Source organism: Leptonychotes weddellii, chromosome 4 (genome assembly GCF_054177405.1).
Source record: "Leptonychotes weddellii isolate Sample4059 chromosome 4, ASM5417740v2, whole genome shotgun sequence".
Classification (NCBI taxonomy): Eukaryota; Metazoa; Chordata; class Mammalia; order Carnivora; family Phocidae; genus Leptonychotes; species Leptonychotes weddellii.
Window position 1 is genome coordinate 5,421,550 of NC_138372.1, and position 17,288 is coordinate 5,438,837.

The window sequence follows — 17,288 nt, forward strand, 5'->3', positions numbered from 1 at the left end:
CCCAGGTTCCGTCAAGGGTCAGGGGGTGGGCGCTTTCGGCCTCGCGGGCCACACAGCCTCCGGGGAACCGCCAGGCACCGCTCTGGTGGCTTGGAAGCCACCTCGGACGAGATGCTTCTGTCTAACGAGTGTGCGTGGCCGAGTCCCAGTAAGACTTCCTTTATGTTCGACGGGAACTGGAATTTCATGTAATTTTCGCGTGTCACAAAATACTTGTGTCCTTTGATATTTTTTTTTAAAGATTTTATCCATTTATTTGAGAGAGAGAGAGGGAGGGAGAAAGAGCACAAGCAGGGGGCTAGGGAGAGGGAGAAGCAGACTCCTCACTGAGCAGGGAGCCGGATGTGGGGCTAGATCTCAGGGCCCCGGGATCATGACCTGGGCCGAAGGCAGACGCTTAACCGACTGAGCCACCCAGGCGCCCCACCCTTTGATTTTTTTTTTAAATCATTTAAGAATATAAAACCCAGGAGGCCCCCAGGCAGGCCGTGGGCCGGGCTTGTCCCAGGAGCAGTTTCCCGGCCGGCTTGGTTTTGCCTCTCTGTCCTGCACCCTGAGCCTGTTTGGTGTTTCAACCCAAGATCCCTTCGCCTGCACCCCTCTACCTCCAAGGCCTGCCGTCCCTCTGGAGCACCCTGGCCCAGGTGCCCTCAGAGCTGACGCCCCAGGCCCCCACCACAGGCCTTCTGGTCTGGGGCGAGCTGCCGGCCAGCGGTAGGGCCAGCCCCGGGGAGGTGGCCCAGGGAAACGGAGTCCCCGGGGCCACCGGGCACTGTGGTGCTGCTCATGTTCCTTTTCGGCCCACAGCTATTCTCGAGAAACTGGAAGAATACCTCAGCATCCGCACACTGTACTTCATTGCCTACCTGGCCTTTGGCCTGGGGACCGGGCTCGCTACCCTGTCCAGGAACCTCTACGTGGTCCTGTCCCTCTGCATAACCTACGGGATTTTATTTTCCACCCTGTGCACCCTGCCCTACTCACTGCTGTGCGATTACTACCAGAACAAAAAGGTAAGTGCCTCGGGTTTTCTGCTTCGGGTCCTGAAGAGGCCTGCCTGGGCCTGGCCTCGCCCCTGCCGGCGGCCTGGAGAAACCCCACTTGAGACATGGCCCCAGGAGCAGCCCCACGCGGGAAATGAGGGGCCCGTTCAAACATTAAGAAAGTCCAGCTGGTGACAGCAGAGCATAAACCTGAGCAGGGAGCTGCCCGGGGAAGGCGCCCCGTTCGTGGGGTGGGGGTGGGGGGATTGGGCAGCAGGGAGGGAGGAAGGGGAGGCCCACCCCTTTGTGTCCCCTTCGGGCAGGTTTCGGGGTCACCCGTTAGCACGGGGTCTTGGGCAAGGCAAGGGAGGCACTCACCTGGGACACAAAAAACTCAGGGATCAAGGTCAACAATAGGTTAACGCAGTATTTCTGAAAAAGAGAGAATTAGTGCCGAAACTTCACGCTGAACAGAAGATCAGAACTTCAAAGACAGGGTAAGGTGCAGCAGCGGGCCAAGCCATGGCAGAGGCCGAGGCAAAAGGAAAAGTCAGGAGAATGAATCCTGCCTTTACAGACAATTCTGACGTTCTGTCCAGCATGGATTTTCCTTTAACAGCTTGGCCGAGCTCAGGTTCACCGCACAGAACCACGCAGTTCACCCATTTCCTAGGGTGTATCCCCAGAGCTGGCCATCGCCACCACGATCAGTTCAGAACATTTCGTCGCCCCCCTAAAGAGACTCCATACCCATGAGCCGTCCCCCTTTCCCGTCCTTCCACCCGCTACCACGAGGCCACTTGGGGCCTCCCCGCATTTGCCTGTTGGGACGTGTCATGGAAACGAAACTGTGTCGTGTGTGGCCTTTGCGTCTGGCTTCTCTCCCTCGCGTCATGTTTTCAAGGCGCATCCACGCTGTAGTGTGTGTCAGGGCTTCCTTTCTTCTTGCGGCCAACAGTGCTCCCCTCAAAGATTTTTTTTGCAGTAACTTGGAGATTTTAAAATACCGCATTAAAAGATCACCCCGATACCTGGGTTTCTCGCACCCCCCCCCCGTTTTAATTTGGGGCTTCCGTCGCCTCCCCCAGGCCCGGCCCAGGAGGCGTCCTGAGTTGTTTTAGGGGGTTTGGAATGTCTGATGAGCCCAGCTGGGGCCAGCTCTGCGCACGATGTTTTTTGTGAAAAGTCACGTCTGCCTGGAGCCCCGGACACGACAGTGAGCCAGACCCCAGGCCTGCGGTGGTAGCCGTGGCCGCCCCTCCCCGCCCCTTCCCTGCCAGCCGCCGGACTCCCGGCCACACAGACAGGTAGTAGCCACAAGGACCGTACCTCCCCTGGCGTGGGGGTGGGGGGGAGGACAGAGGCTGTGACGGCTGGAGAGTGAGTGCCCGCAGCATCCCGGGGACCAAGGAGGGGAGGGGACGGGGCTGGCACCACCCCTGCTGGCTGGGGCCGCCCCCCCTCCGCGGCCACCATCCCCTGCAGCCCCAGAGACCCCTTGACTGGGGAAAACAGATGGGCCGGTTCTTGGTGGAAGGCTGTCCCCCCTGAGCGAAGGGACGCCCAGAGCCTCGGGACGCCCTAACTGAATTTGGTCAGCACCCCTGGAAGCCTTGGGCCTCTTGCTCGTAGAGTCTTCCAGAAGCTCACATTCCTGTCAATCTCTGCTCGGTTGCAGGCTCAGGGCTCACCTGTGACCACCCCCCCCCCCGCCCCCGCAGTGGCTTTGCCGACTGTGTGTCAGACACAGGGGGCCACACTCTCCCCAGGACACACGCGGGGCGCACTCACGGAGCACCTTGCAGGTGCCACGAGGACAGAGCCGTCCCCAGGGCGGGGGCTTGGCACCATCCCAGAGGGGCCCACACCGGTGTCTGGATGCGGGGCCAGGGAGGCCGGCCCCCAGGCGGTGCACACACTGCGGGCTTGGTGGGGGTGGCGTCCGTCTGCTGCCTCAGTGGGTGAGCGTGGCGTGTGCTGGGGAGCAGGGCGAGGGGACCCACCCCGCCTCCTGCCAGCGTCACTCCTGCAGCTCTGCTCAAAGAGCACGTCTTCACCACCAAGCCCCCGTGGGGCGCAGGGCTGGCACGAGGGAAGGTGGCGTGTCCACCGTGGAGGCCACGAGCACCTCGGAAGAGCGGCCCGAAGGGCCGGGCACGGAGACTGTGAGAGGTGGTTTCAGGGTATGTGACTGGCATGGTGGCCGACGGAGCTTAGGAAAGGGGACGAGCCGGGCGGCGGGGTGCCAGCCAGCCTGGCAGGCTGCCTGTCTTTCAGGGGAGAGGTAGGACAAGGCCAGGCTCTGCAGGCCGGACGGAGGGCCTGTGGGAACGCAGCCCTTCCGCTCCCGTTAGTCATGGATTCTTTTCATGGCTCTCATCTCTCTGAGCACAAATATTATTCAACTCTTGGCTGAACTCCCTGCGCACGTCGTCGGCGCTGGAAAATGTGAGCCTGCCGTGCGTGGGCCGCTCGGGTCCCCTGGGCCAGCAGGAAACGTGGGGCTGGGTCACCTTGCGGCCCAGGGGTCCCGCTGATGGGTTTCTCCTTCTGGATCAGTTTGCAGGGTCCAGTGCGGACGGCACCCGGCGGGGCATGGGTGTGGACATCTCCCTGCTGAGCTGCCAGTACTTCTTGGCCCAGATTCTGGTCTCCCTGGTGCTGGGGCCTCTGACCTCGGCCGTGGGCAGCGCCAACGGGGTCATGTATTTCTCTAGCCTGGTGTCCTTCCTGGGCTGCTTGTACTCCTCCCTGTTCGTCGTTTATGAAATCCCTCCCAGCGACGCCGCCGAGGAGGAGCACCGGCCCCTCCTGCTGAACGTCTGACACCCCAGAGCCCCAGCTGTGGCCTCAGGCCTGTGCCTGGGGGTCTGGAGCAGTCCGGCCAGTGAGAAGCCCCAGGCCTTGGCGGACGCAGGGCAGGTGTCCTGTGGAATGTACATATGTGATAAAACAATAAATGGCAGCAGCGAAGCCTCCGGTTCCTGGTCGCGGCTCTCCCGAGGGCGGAGAGGTCACCTGGGGAGCGGGCTGCTCCCCTGGGGGCTTGGGGAGGGGCCTGCGAGAGTCGCTCATTGCCAGGAGAGGTGTATATGTAACTCAGCGGGTCTCACCTGGAGGCCATTTTGCACCCCCACCCCCACTCCGGGAAGACATTTGGCGATGTCTGGAGATAGTCTGGCTTGGCACAACTCGGGTGGGTGCCTACTGTCCGGAGATGCCTTAAACCTCCTGCAGTGACAGGACAGCCCCCACAGCGAAGAATGTTCCAGCCCCAAAGGTCAATTGCACCCAGAGGTGCCCAGAGCCTGATCTAACTGTACACTGCATCCCAGAATGGAGTTAGAGCGTACAATGCTTTTGGGACATTCATTCATTCATTCTCCCACCCAGCCACTCATCCATCCGCCGGTCCATCCATCCATCCGCCCTACAGATAGCCATCGAGTGCCCTGGGTGTGCAGGCAGTGGTAGGTGCTGGGGAGCTGCGAGCAAGTCTCCGCCCTCGTGGAGCTGGTGTAGGAAGAGAGGCAGATCACGCACTGAGTTTCTGTGCCCAAGGATGGCGGTAAGTGCTGTGCCCCCGAGCAGGGCAGGAGGACGGGGTGACGGGGTTGGGGAGTGGCCTACGCCAGGGAGAAGGGCAGTGCCCTGGTGAAGGGAGGAAGCCGTCTGAGAACTGAGATGGCAACTTGCTTGGTGTGTTCGAGGGATCGTAGGCTCCAAAACGCTTGGGTCGCAGCACGTCGGGGAGGGTGGGAACCTCACGAAAGCGGAGCAGATGCCCCGGTGAACGCAGCTCTGCCCTCTGACTTGCCCCACCCCCCGGCACCCGCCATCTTCCAGTTGATGGACCTGCATGAATCTCTGACTTCTTGCGTCAAGGTCTTTCGCCATGTGGCTTCTCATCATCTTCCATCACTCGACGCCCCGAGCTGGCCCGTGCAGCTGGGCAGGCTCTTCTCCCCGAGCTGTGAGTGCTGGCCGTGTGTACCGGGCGGGGTGGGTCGGGCCGGTCACTGTTGTACCTGCCCACTGCATGGAGCTGAGCCTGGCCCCCAGCACCCTCACTGCACGGTCCCTATATTCTGGGGCCACATAGGGGACACTGATCACAAGTCCCCCAAAAGCAACGGGGATCCTGGGCCCGCCTCTGAGGAGATTCTGGGGTTTATGGGCGGCTAACATGTCTGGTCATCTTTCTGACAAGTCAGGGACAGTAGGTGTAAAACCCCCAACCCTCTGCGGGGCACCTTACCCATCCCCCGACGTGAGCCACGGCCTCCCCAGTGCCACTGCCTACTGAGGTGGCTCCTGTGGGGTCCCTGGAGTCCAGGCCCCTGCTCTCTGTGCCCCCAGATCTGGCCCAGGATCTCTGCCCACTTCCCTGCCTCCGAGCTACCCTCCCCGTCCAACCTCCACCCTGCAGCTGGGGGAGCTATAAACATGCCTCAGTGCACCCCTTTCCTCTTAACACTTTCGGGGGGCTTCTCAGAGCCTAAGAAACCAGGTCTAAACTCCTCCCGCCCCACCTGGGCCCTGCCTGTCGTCCCAAGCCCATGGCCTTCTGTACGGCTCCAGCCCCCAGGACTCCAGCCAGATTCTGCTCTGCCACAGATGTACTCCGAGCCTGTGCTCATGCTCTTCTCACAGGTGAGGACTTTCTTCCTCTTCGCTGCCCATCATCTTCTGAGTCATCGACTTAGATCGTCTAACATGCCACCTCCTCTGTGCAGCCCGCCCTGGTTGGAATCAGTTGAGTCCTCTCTCTGTGCCTTCATGTCATGCCATTTTACCCTTGGTAGTTACAAGCTAAGTGAGGCCGGTCTCATCCTCCCTGCTCCATGTGTAGGTGAAGCAGAGAGAACTTTGGTGACTTTTCAGTCACGCAATTCCTTTGGGCCTCCTGTTTGTCCCATGCTTTTCCTGGGACTCCAGACTCATCCTCCCCGCACTTATATTGCTTACAAGAGCTTTAGACGTTTTAGAAAATGTGGTGTCGGATGGCTGGCCCCTGGTCTGGGATGCTTTTGCCCAGAATGGTCAAATCTTCATGCAAGAAAGAAGGAAGAGGGAGGCTTCCCTCTCACTCCTGGCTTGCCAAACCTTAAGGCCTTCTTCCTAGAACTTTCTATGGAAACAGAGATTGGTCTTACACGTGGGAATCCGCACGGAGTCAGTGGGCGGAGCAGAGCCCTGGCCGCCCTCAGGCCAGCACCCAAACGCTGCCCTTGACCTTCAGGTCTATTCCCAGCAGATGGCAGGGGGAGCAACCACAGGAGCCAAAGCGTGAGGCCCGGGACTCGCTGAGATTTCCACATCTCAGAGAATCACTCTCCGGACTTCACAAGGGAGCTGTGATGATGGTGAGGATAGTGACCACTGCTCACGGGTCCCCAAGTCCTACGATGGGCCCTGCGGTGAGCTAAGTGCCTTCTGCAGCCTTCAGGCTTCGTCCTCGCCGGCGAGGGGGGGGAGCTGGCCCGGCTCCGTTTGGCAGGCAGACCTGGACCCGAGACGGGCGCCCTAAGTGCTTGGCCCAGGTCACACAGGGTCGCACGCTTGTACCGGGGAATCTGACTCCAGATCTCACGCTGCTTAATGTTTCTGGAGGAAATGCTGAGCTGCCGTGGTCCTTCCCCGCGGTGGGTCTTCGCCCGGCTACCGTAAGAGGAAGGGGAAGGGAAGCCTTCGCTCCGTGGGCCCGTGATAAGACTGACGCCCTTCAAGCCACTAAAACCGGCCACTCCTGACTTTCCACTCAGCAGACTTGAAAACCCAACTCCTGTGCCTTGATGTTGCTTGGGAATGAACGCACCACTGCCCCTGCCCGCGGCCCACATGTGAGCAGACACTGAGCGTGGGGCCGGGGGGCAAGTCGTGAAAGCACAGCCTTCAGCCGTCTGGTTTCTGTCTTCCCAGACTGTTGGACTAACCCTGGGCCCTGCGCTGGGAAGCAGGGACTGGGCAAGGTGGCGTTCTCACACCCAGGCGCCCTGGGCCGCAGGTTTTGAGGGAATGCGCCAGAAGGACAACGGCCAGGGCCCGCTGTGCGCTGAGGTGCTCAGCTTCACACTACCTTCAAGTCACGCATGCAGGGTCTGCAGGGGCATGCTGTGCCCTCGTCCTAGCCGTGAGCAGGCTGGAGGGCCCCCGAGCACCCTCTTCCTGAAAGTCTCGGAAGAGGAGGCGCAGATGTCCTGAGATGGGAGCACAGTTGGGGCACAGGACCCTTAGGGCAGTGGCAGCTCAGGGGGACTCTCCGGGGAACTTCTAGGGCCATCATGCTGGGAATCACCACTGCTGAGGTGATCACGGGGTGATCGCCACTCAGCCAATGTTTGCTGAGCACCTAGCGTACGGCCCAGCGTGGGGAATGCAGCTGAAAACCACAGAGAAGCACCTCCTGTCCTCCCAACAGCCTTTCCCTGCCGTCACATCCATTCTGCGCCCTGCCCATGCCACCCACAGCCCCCAGCCCCCATCTCTCTCCCATGGTCCGGCTGTGACCTGTTCCAGTTGCCCCTTGCCCAGACCGCCCCACCCCTCCTCTCTGGCTGCTTGCCTCCAGGAAACATCTATTCTTTTACAAAATACGCATCACCATTCCTACACACCTCTCCCCTACATCGCAGGGGTGGGGACCTTCGGTGTCTGCGGGCAGAGCGGCGGAAGAATGGCGCCAGGGCTTTACAGATGCTGCCACCTGGTGGTCAGGACCAGGAGCGGTCGCGAGGACCAAGGTGCCGCAGAGCCCGTGCACAAACTAAGGGGAGCTGGGGCGACCTGGGAGTGACAGCTGGTGGACAGGCACGCAGGAGACTTCAGGTCTTAAACACCATGCCCTCCATAGGCCGGAAGGGTCTTCTAAGAAGTGCCTTCAGGTCTTTCTAATCTAATTCACTACGCTGGGTGTCCCACACCCTAGGGGTTCAACAGAGGCCACCACCGTAAAGCAGATCCCCCCTCCCTGCCCAAACATCGAAGAATGGGGCAGACCAGGGCCGGAGCCAGAGGGGCTGTGAGATCCCAGAGCAGGCCCAGGTGGTCAGGGGGAGGCGGGATTGGGAGACACTTGAGGGAGAAAGAGGGGTCACTTCAGGTGCCCCAGTAGTGACCAGCTCCCTGGATGGGGCCAAGGGCCCTTCTATCTCGTCACCCATGCCTACGACTCAACACCACATCCGGTCAGTGCACTGAGGAGCCTCCCTCTGGGGGGGCCTGTTCACTCAGTCAGCAAACATTTGCAAAGCAAGTGCCTTCCACACACTGGGACCTGGTCGGGGCGGGGGGGATGCGGGCGCAGCTTCTGCAGCCTGGGTCCCCAATACGCCAGAAGAAAACAATCACACACGACTTGGAAGCTGGTCCTGGTGAAGACAGCTACCAGAGGAGCTGCCTTGGGTCGGTCAGAGAATCGGAGTCCGGAACGCGAGCTGCCAGAGCCCCCCAGGGCAGCCGGGAACCCAGTGAGGACCCAGGGAAAGGACACCTCAGATACCGAGACCTCCAGGGGCCAAAAATGCAGGACAGAGGCCAGGGAGGGTGGGCAAGTCCCGTGGTAAAGCGCGGGCTCCAGCCACAAGAGGCTCTGTAGATCCGACGGCCGGACTCCCGCCAGGCCCTTCCTCCCACCCGGGGTCCCAGGACTCCAGGGAGCTCACTCTCCTGCAGCCCGAGGAATCCAACCGGACAGCGAACCCCGCGGCCGCCTCCCCAGCAGGCTCGTCTGGCTGATTCTCCCTGGGAGGGGTCAGGGAGGCCAAGGCGTGGTAAGGTCTGCCCCTTGGTGTCTCCACAGCTCAGGGGTCAAGTGCAGGACAGATACTTCCACTGGTCTTGGGGCCTGTGGCTTGACCCCAGCTGTCTGGTATAACTGGGCCTGTTCGGATTCTACAGCCTTTGAGTCTGGGAGCCGACTGGGTTGGCCGGGAGAGGCCGAGGGTCAGAGCTGAAATCTGTGTTGGCGCCAGATGACACCGCTCAGGGTCTCACCGGCGAGGGGGCGACCCCCCAAATGTCTCGTGAGCTTCCACACAGAGGCACTCGGGCCCCGACCTTCGCCCTCAGCCCCTGCACCCACAACTGTTCGGCTTCACATGCCTGGTATTTGAGGGTCTCGCGACTCCGTGTCAACGTGGGAGGTCACTGCTGATGCCCTGTTGTGCATCCTTACCCCGCGGGTAAGTGGCCTCAGCCTACACAGGTGATGCCTAGGTGAGCCGCCCGGTTCACCTGAACTTACCACAGAGCCTTCTCAACACGGCGACCACGCACCCAGCCCTGCCAAGTGCTGTTTTCGTAACTCCCGCTTCTCAGCCCCCTGACCAGAGGGGCTGCTGAGCCACCATGCCCAAGCTGAGGATCCACCCACAGGGACTCCAATGCCAGTTCATCCAAGCGGCAAGAGGCCAGGGCGCGGCCAGGGGCACGGTGGCTGGGCGGCAGACGCTTGGTCCTCCTCGTGAATCCAGATGTCCGCTGCTGCAGGCTCTCGGCCTCAGAAAGGGCGCATGGCAGGGTGGGGACGATGGCCACAGCTGTCCACACCTCAGAAACTAGGACCACCTGTGCAGCTCTGATCCGAGGGTCTTTTCTGAAGCATAAACCTATATATTCATTCAGACACGGACGCCTTATCCTTTAACCTACTTGTAATTTGTAGTTCATACATTTAGGCCTACCAAACGCTGTTTTCATAAAGAGCGTGCGGTCTAGGTAAGAAGTCGGCCGCTCACCCTTCCCTCCGTACCCCCTGCCACTCCCACCCTGCCTTCATGACCCAGGATGAGAGTCACTTGTGCCTCCCACGTCTGCTTTGGCAGACCCCTCAACTTCATCCCCCCTAACGGGTTACCCAAGTCGCTGAGCAGGACTCCTGCTGTCAGAGAACACGGACCTGCTTCTAGGGGCATCGGTGTGTATGCCCCCCCGGGGTCCCCTGGCTGGCGAAACTGTCTCGTCTTCAATTAGGTAGTGACACAAGCCGTTCCCCAGGCCTTTACCACCACTAGGCAGTGTCGGCCTGGTTTGAGGGCAGTTTATCGATAGGGTTGTTCTTGCTCCGTCTCCCAGGGCATCTAGAAACCCATATTCCAGATGGAAAGGCGAGCATATAAACTTCCAGGGATAGCCTTGAAGCTTTATGAAAATGCCCTTGACAGTGTCCGAAAGTTCAGCCCGAATCCGTTCTGATGACTGCTGCCCCCTCATGGCCACACCCACACCCTGCAGGCCACCAGCTGGAATGCATCCCTTCACCGGAGGGCCACTCTGAGGGTGGGCTGGCACACGGGCAGGCCTCAGGGCGAGGCAGAGGGGGGACGGGAGGAGGAGGTGGCGGCCACTGCACCAGTGGGCAGCTCAAGACCTCTCCTCTAAGCTGGGAAGGAGCTACATGCCTGTTCACCATGAAGGGTGTCCACAAATGAGAGGTGTGGGTGAGAGGCAGGGGGAGAAAGGAATCTGAGTGAGGAGAGGGTGTCCACGGTCCCAGTGCTGTCATCCCCCGGGCCCATTCTGCTGCCTGGGTAAGCTCATTGTGGGTCCCGATTATCTCAAGCCAGCAGGTCGGAGCATCCCCGAGAGCACTCACCACAGAAACCCTTCCTACCAGACACGGCAGGAAGAATCTATCCGGAAGGTGCTTTGGAGGGTAGGGAAGCAGTGTGCCAGAAACAGCGGAGACCCGAACTCTCCCCTCTGCCCCTTCCCCAGCCTGGGGGACCTAGGTAGGGGCAAGTGCCAAGACCCCCACCCACTCCCAGGAATGAGACACAGTCCACTGGTGAACACCCAGCTGCTGTAGTGTAGCTTGGTTTTATTTATGTCCACAAATATTTCAAAAAAATTACAAAATACTCAAATGGAGAGAACACAGAAGTCACGATTTCTGGGTGTCTACTCTGTTTACACTGTGTTATCTCATGGCAAACTACTCATATATACACTTAGCTTCAAGATATATATAAACGTAGCAAATCAGGATGTACACTCTGCTGCCGCAGTGGAACATGAAGCTCAATCTGGACAACATTCAACAAGATACGTACAGAACACAGAAAAGCAAAACCAAACTTCAAACAAAAGGAAGGAAAATCCAAAAGGAAACCAAGGGGTCGGGCTTCAAAGACACTGTGAAGGTCTGGGGCCTCCTAAACAAACTGTGGCTGACCAGGTGAGGGTTTCAGGTCGTAGGTTCTTAAATGGAAGAATCTCAGTGCTTCACCTTGGGATATGGGGGAAAACCAAAACCTAACGAGAAAACACCTTCAGACAGTCTTCAAGTAAAGACTTCTAAGTACTTCACTCTGTCTCTTCTTTGGAAAAACGGATGACACAGAGAGGCGGTCAAGAAGGTCTAACTGAATGGCAGGCACTGTGTTCCACCAAAAGGAAAACAGAGATGCAGAGGAGGTGGGGGCCTCAGGCAGGAGCTGCAGGAGGGCCAGCCCTGCCCCCAGAGGAAACAAGTGCCTCCTGCCCATGTGGCCTGAGTTTGGGGACACAGGGCTCCTTTGAGCTCGCCTCCCTCTAAGGAGCTAAGTTAAGGCAGAAATGGAACAGGAGAAAATGAAAGAGAAAAGCGACAAACATTTCCAGAACATTCCCAGCAGACAAAACAATCCTGTCTGTCCCAACTGAAACCAAACAGTTTTAATAGAAACTGGAAATGCCCCTGATGCAGGTTTGAGACCGGAACCTGAATCTCAGCTAATGCCTGCTAGCTTCTGGGTCAGCGCGCCAGCCTTCTGGTCCTGTCCCCAACTGAGCCCCAGTCCTGGCCACACCCCACACCCACCGACCCTCGTGCGCTCTGCCACGTCATCTGGCAGCTCTCCGATGGGACTACCATACACAATGGCAGAAGCGGCTCTCGAGTCTGGTGGGGGGATGGAACAGGAAAGATCACACCCTGACAGAAGGCCGGATCCCCAGGTGCAGACATCCCCAGGTTCCCCGCCCTCCGCCCTGGAGAAAGCACACCATGCCTGCAACTCAGAAAGGAGAGGTGGACGCTCCGCGTAACAGCCGGAGCCCTCAGACTGGCAGCTCCCAGGTGCAAGAAAGCCTGCCTTCTCATTCCACGTCAGCGGCTGCGACTCTCGTTCCTACTCCCAGGAGAAACAGTGGGATTCAAATGGTGTCCCCAGCCGACGCGGGTCACCACGCACGGACCTGCTCCTGGGGGAGATGCACAGGCCGCCACCCACAACCATGCCAACTCCGGGGCCTCCAGCTGCGTGGCCAGGAGGACCTGGCCTCCCCACAGGAAGATCCTAATGATGGCACACACAAAAGAGTTTTGTTTTTTTTTTTAAAAAAACAAATTCCTCTGGCAAGTGTGTGTGCTGAGTTCTTTGTAAGGAATGGTGTTTTCTTGAGATTTCTAGAATGTTTATGAAATTGTCAGAGTATTTAAAAAGGCAGTTCATCCAAAACAACCAAATGTGTGTGCATAGAAATCTAGAAGGAAATCTACAACCAGACACACAGAAACATGTGCTTTCTATCCTGCAGAGACAGAACAAGGTGGAAATTTAACTCTTGCACTCCTGGGACAAAATAAAAATAGTTTCATCTGACAGATATCCGCACCTCTGGCAAAGCACAAGCTAGGAACAGACAGAAGTGAAAATCAAGGCAGCAAAACAAAGAAACGGTCCGTAACATCATCCCTGCAGACCCCTGGATGCTCACTGCTGTGACCGCACCGCGTCCCAAGCCTCTGCCCGTTTGCAATTAGTAACGCCCATCTGCTCCCTTTAATTAAAGGGATAATTATATATAACTTTTTATTAAAAAATCAACTCTGTATTCTGTCAATAGCTGGTAGGAATTCACAATTAGTGACATGGCTGGAAAAAATAGATCAGAATAGTTTGTGGAAGAAAAAAAAAATGCCATTCTAAAATTATTTATTTACAGACGTAAAAAGCCATGCTGCAGAACTTTCTCAAATTATGAAGATCTCCTACAATGTATTAAAATAAAAGTTTTTTTAAAAATTATAGCTCTTGGATTCCAAACTCATATGCCACCTATCTGCAAACCTTGTGGGTTCTGGAACACACGTAACTGAGTGTGTCTGCACGCACAGTGAAGGGTGTGAACTGGATTCTAGCACCTACCAAGAAATCAAGGAAGGAAAAGAAAACTAAAGCCAAACCCCAAGATTGCAGGGAAAGTTTTCTGAATGTTCAGTCCAGTCCAGGACTCACTAAGTTTCTGGGGGACTGTCATGCAGGGAGACCCAAACCAGTCTCAAGGAATCCTCTCTACAAACAAACACTATTATGCTGATAACATTTTTAGTGGTGGGGTTTTTAAATATATAAAGAAATCTTTAGAAGATATTCTTTTTGCTTTTGTAGCTCATATTGTATGTAAAAAGTCCTGTTTCTCCCCCCAAGAATTGGGGTTTCCACAGCCAGCGCTAACAAATAAATAACTTATAACTGCTTGTCACCTTCTTTCTTCAGTCGACTAGAAAGAAAACAAAGGGAGAAAGTATTCAGCACCAGGCCTGGGAAGGTGGCACCAGGCATGCAGCTCGAGGGTGCAGATGACCGGAGTGGCCTCCCATGCAGGTGACCCTCCCCCCTCCCCTCCCTCCCATCAAGATGGCTCTGTGGGAGTCCCCTCCAGGGCCAAGAGGCCAGGGCCTGCAGAGCCATGGGGAGGAGTCTGGCACTTGCTGATATGGGAGGAGCACTGTGGGCGCGGCCAGGAGGGGCAACCATTAGGCTGGGTCAGTGGCCCACAGGTGGGGTACATGGGAGCCTGGGCTCAGACAGCGAGCCCTCACCCTCTTCTGGCCCCGCCCCACCTCACCTGTAATAATCTTCCTGACTTGGTAGGTGGCCACCATGCATGTGGGGGTGTCCATGCAGCCACTGCTGTTCCATGGCCAGTCTCTGCAGCTCTGCTGACTGGGCATGCATGGCCTGCAGCTGGTGGGCTGCAGACATGGGGGGTGGGATGGCCCCAGGCAGGTCTCGGGGGTAGGGGGTGCCTGCCAAACACAAAACAGCCTTCAATACACAAAGGCCAGGGGAGTGGCCAGGATGAGGCCAGCAAGGAGGTCAGGTCAGGAGATAGCCCTGCGGGGAGGAACAAGAGCCTACTTACTCCGCAGGGGCCCATGGAGCAGAGCCCCCCCCTCCCCAGGAGAGAGAGGAGGCCCAAAGTACTGTCCCTTGGATCCCCTGACCCTGGGGGTGGAGGTCAGGGGAGGATGGAATATGCACTTCCTCGTCCTCAAGGTTTCAGGCTCTTCCTTCTTCACAGAGGCCCACTCTGAACCCTCGGTTTAGACTCAGCGCCTCTGTCACTCCTTCACCACTGTCCTTGTCCTGGCTCTAAGGACTCATTTGTACTCATTCACCCCCAGCTTTCTGAGGGCAGGGGTTTGCCTGCCTGGTTCCCAGGTGGATTCTCGGCACACAGAAGGTATTTGTTGAATACGTGGATGAATGAATGAATGAATGAACGGGACATCAGATACCAACCCAACTCTCACACCGGCCCCTCCTCCCCCAGGCGCATTCTTACCAAACACTGGATGACGAAGCATCTCGTGCTCATGGGGGGGCTGTCCAAGCAGAGGATTGGGGAGGGTGCCAGGGGGATAGGGAAAGCGAGCCAGGTGAGGGCCAGCGGTCAGGGGGTCAACCAGTGGGTGCACTGGGCCTGCTGAACCTAAAAAAGAGGCAGAAGTCCAGATACAAGTGGTGCAGGGCTCTGGGGCTCTCGCCATGTCCGCCCTCCTCGGCCGTAATTAACCAGTGACTTCCGTCTTACCACAGCCGGCTCCTGGCCACCAGGGCCACCAAAAATCCTGACCCAAAGTGGCTGCTCCCACCCCAACCTGCAGTAAAGTTCCAGAAAGTAACACAGAGGTAAGTTCACACACTATTTCCTCTTATTCCTGAGCACCCTGCGCCCCTACAAGCAGAGTCTCCTCCATGCTGTTTTACTGAGGACCCTTGGTCATCCAAGCCCACCTGGCCGAACACCCTAGGCCTGCCCTGCACCAGTCAGGTCCACAGGGACCCCAGGGCTGCCTCCCCGGCCCTTCACCCATAGAACCCACAGGGGGTCGGCAGAGTGCGTGCTGCCAGATGCTGCATGCCGTTGGCAGGGAAGAGGCTCACTAAGCCCTGCTCTCTCCTCTCTGGGCCCTGGGCCCCTGTCCCTCTCTCCCTGCAGATGTCCCGTCCCACCTTCAAGCCCACTCCAAAGTTACCTTCTTGACAAGGCTTTCTCATGGCTTTCTAATTACAACCTTGCTCCCAGCTCCCCTGTTCCCTCCCCCTGGTTAGCTGTCCTCCAGAACCCGGCCTGCTTTTCACACTCCAAGATATACTGACTGACTGCCTCCAGACTGAGACGGTAAAATGGACAGGGTGGTTATCAGCATCTACAGCTGCGCCTGACATACCACAGGTGCTCCATAACTATCTGTCAAATGGATGAATGTTGTATGGACGAATGACTGCCTGTCCTCAAACAGCACTAAGACACATCCACTGGTTACACAGGGGCTTAGACAGCCCATGCCGGGTGGCATCAAAGTTCCAGGTGTCAGGACCATGGAGTGAAAGGGACAGCTCCCAGGCTTCCCCAGAACGATCTGCCTGGACAGAGTCCAGGCTCCCCACATCAGGGCTCGGTGCAGAGGTGGAAAGCAAGGTGCTGCCCTCCCCACCTCTGGGCCCTGCTCTATCAGTCACCTTCCTCCCCAGCATGGAGGCAGGTCTGGCCACTGTGAAGTCCTGCATGTGGGCTGTGCCCTGGGACTCCATGGCAGGCCTTGGTCCCCGAGTGCAGCCCAGCTCCTCCCACCCCACCTAACCGGTCTGCAGAGCTATAGATGGAGCAGGGACCCCAGCTGTACCTGTCTCTGCCTTTAACCCAGCTGGCCAGTCGGCAGAACTTTGGGAGCTCTCATTCCCAGAACGATGGGACTGGGTGGCCCTGACCAGATGAGCCAAGGCCCTGTACCCAAAGAGGGAACAGGAGGACTGTTCTTTTAAGTTCTCACTGAAAGATACCCTAGAGCCTCCCTGGGTGTCTCAGTTGCCTCCACCTGGGCTCCAATGCCCTGCCTTGCTCCTCAGGCCCCACTTCCTGCCTTTAACCCGACTCCGGGAACACAGGCTGCTTCCCACTATCCCCGGCACCGGAGGCACGGGGCCAAGAACCTAAGCTTTATCCAGGAAACTGCAAGCAAAGGGCCCCAGGGTGACTCAGCGTTCTGGGGACTTGTAGCTCTGGAGAACAGAGGGGCTGGGCGGAGACAAAGGCTGTGGGTGAGGGAAGCAACGAGAGGGTTCCCAGACAGACGCAGATCATTCTCAGCTCTGTCAGGAATGAGGGATTCCTTCAGGAAAGAACTGCCTCTGCCTCTGCCCTGTGCCTTGTTAGACCAGAACTCAACCCACAGCGCCCTCTCACAGCCCAGCCCGGGGGTCACCCACCTTGGTGGAGGGGGTCCTGCTGGTGGAGGTGGAGGTGCGAGTGGATGTGTGAGTGCTGGTGATGGTGTGGAGTCACGTTGAACATCTGCAGGCGGGCCAGAGGGTCGCTGGTCAGCGATGCCATGCGCTCGGCGTGGATCCGCTCGGCCGCCAGTCTATCAGGGTAGCTCATCTCGGGCCGCAGCTGGGGGCCCGCCAGGGCCAGTCTCTCCCTCTCCAGGGGGTTCAGGCCCGGGTGGAAAGAAGCAAAAGGGTGGGGGCCCGCAGTGGGGGGGATGGTGAGGGCGCTGTGCCGGGCGAAGTGCTCCATGGGGTTGGTGGCTGGGTGCAGGGGGTCCAGCTCCGGGGGCTTCACCTCAAAGCCTGGCTTCATCCTCTCCCGTAGCTCCCGCTCCCGGATCTCCCGCTCCCGGATCTCCCGCTCCCGGAGCTCCCGCTCCCGGATGGTGGGGTCCACGTTGTAGAGGCCGGGCATGTGGTAGGCCAGCAGGGGGTCAGTGGGGTTGAGGGGCATGTAGAAGGGGTGGTTGCGGTTGGTGGGTGACATGACGTGGGGCCGAGCGTACTCGCTCAGAGTCCGAAGAGCAGGCGTGTCGGGCCCGATGTACGGAGGCACCGCGGCAATGGTGGTTGGTGGCGGCTCGAAGGATGGCCGCATGTGGCCGGGACCACTGAGCTGGGGGTCGCTGAGGCGGCCCTCGTGGGCTGAGCTGGACGCCTTCTGCTGAAGGAAGGGAAGGTATGAGGGGCAGGCGCTCACTCTGCAGAGCTGAGCCTGGCCCTGCTGCCATCCCGCACTGGCCAGCCAACATGGTCCATCCAC

General features: G+C 58.3%; 2 protein-coding genes across 16 annotated transcripts in view; one reads left to right on the forward strand and one right to left on the reverse strand.

The window, feature by feature from the left end:
• SLC45A1 (solute carrier family 45 member 1) overlaps positions 1-3,956 on the forward strand; it is a 20,171-nt gene extending 16,215 nt beyond the window's left edge. For all 3 annotated transcript variants that reach the window (XM_006734665.3, XM_081817451.1, XM_081817450.1), the window contains 2 exons: positions 808-1,013; positions 3,543-3,956. In XM_006734665.3, the coding sequence (XP_006734728.2) occupies positions 808-1,013; positions 3,543-3,809 (473 nt within the window). In that variant the 3' untranslated portion in view covers positions 3,810-3,956. The remainder of the gene's footprint in view (positions 1-807; positions 1,014-3,542) is intronic.
• Positions 3,957-10,771: 6,815 nt separating this feature from the next.
• RERE (arginine-glutamic acid dipeptide repeats) overlaps positions 10,772-17,288 on the reverse strand; it is a 414,521-nt gene continuing 408,004 nt past the window's right edge. For all 13 annotated transcript variants that reach the window (XM_081817442.1, XM_081817436.1, XM_081817441.1 and 10 more), the window contains 4 exons: positions 16,466-17,186; positions 14,538-14,684; positions 13,818-13,998; positions 10,772-13,469 (listed from right to left, as the gene is read on the reverse strand). In XM_081817442.1, coding sequence (XP_081673568.1) covers positions 13,436-13,469; positions 13,818-13,998; positions 14,538-14,684; positions 16,466-17,186 — 1,083 coding nt within the window. In that variant the 3' untranslated portion in view covers positions 10,772-13,435. The remainder of the gene's footprint in view (positions 13,470-13,817; positions 13,999-14,537; positions 14,685-16,465; positions 17,187-17,288) is intronic.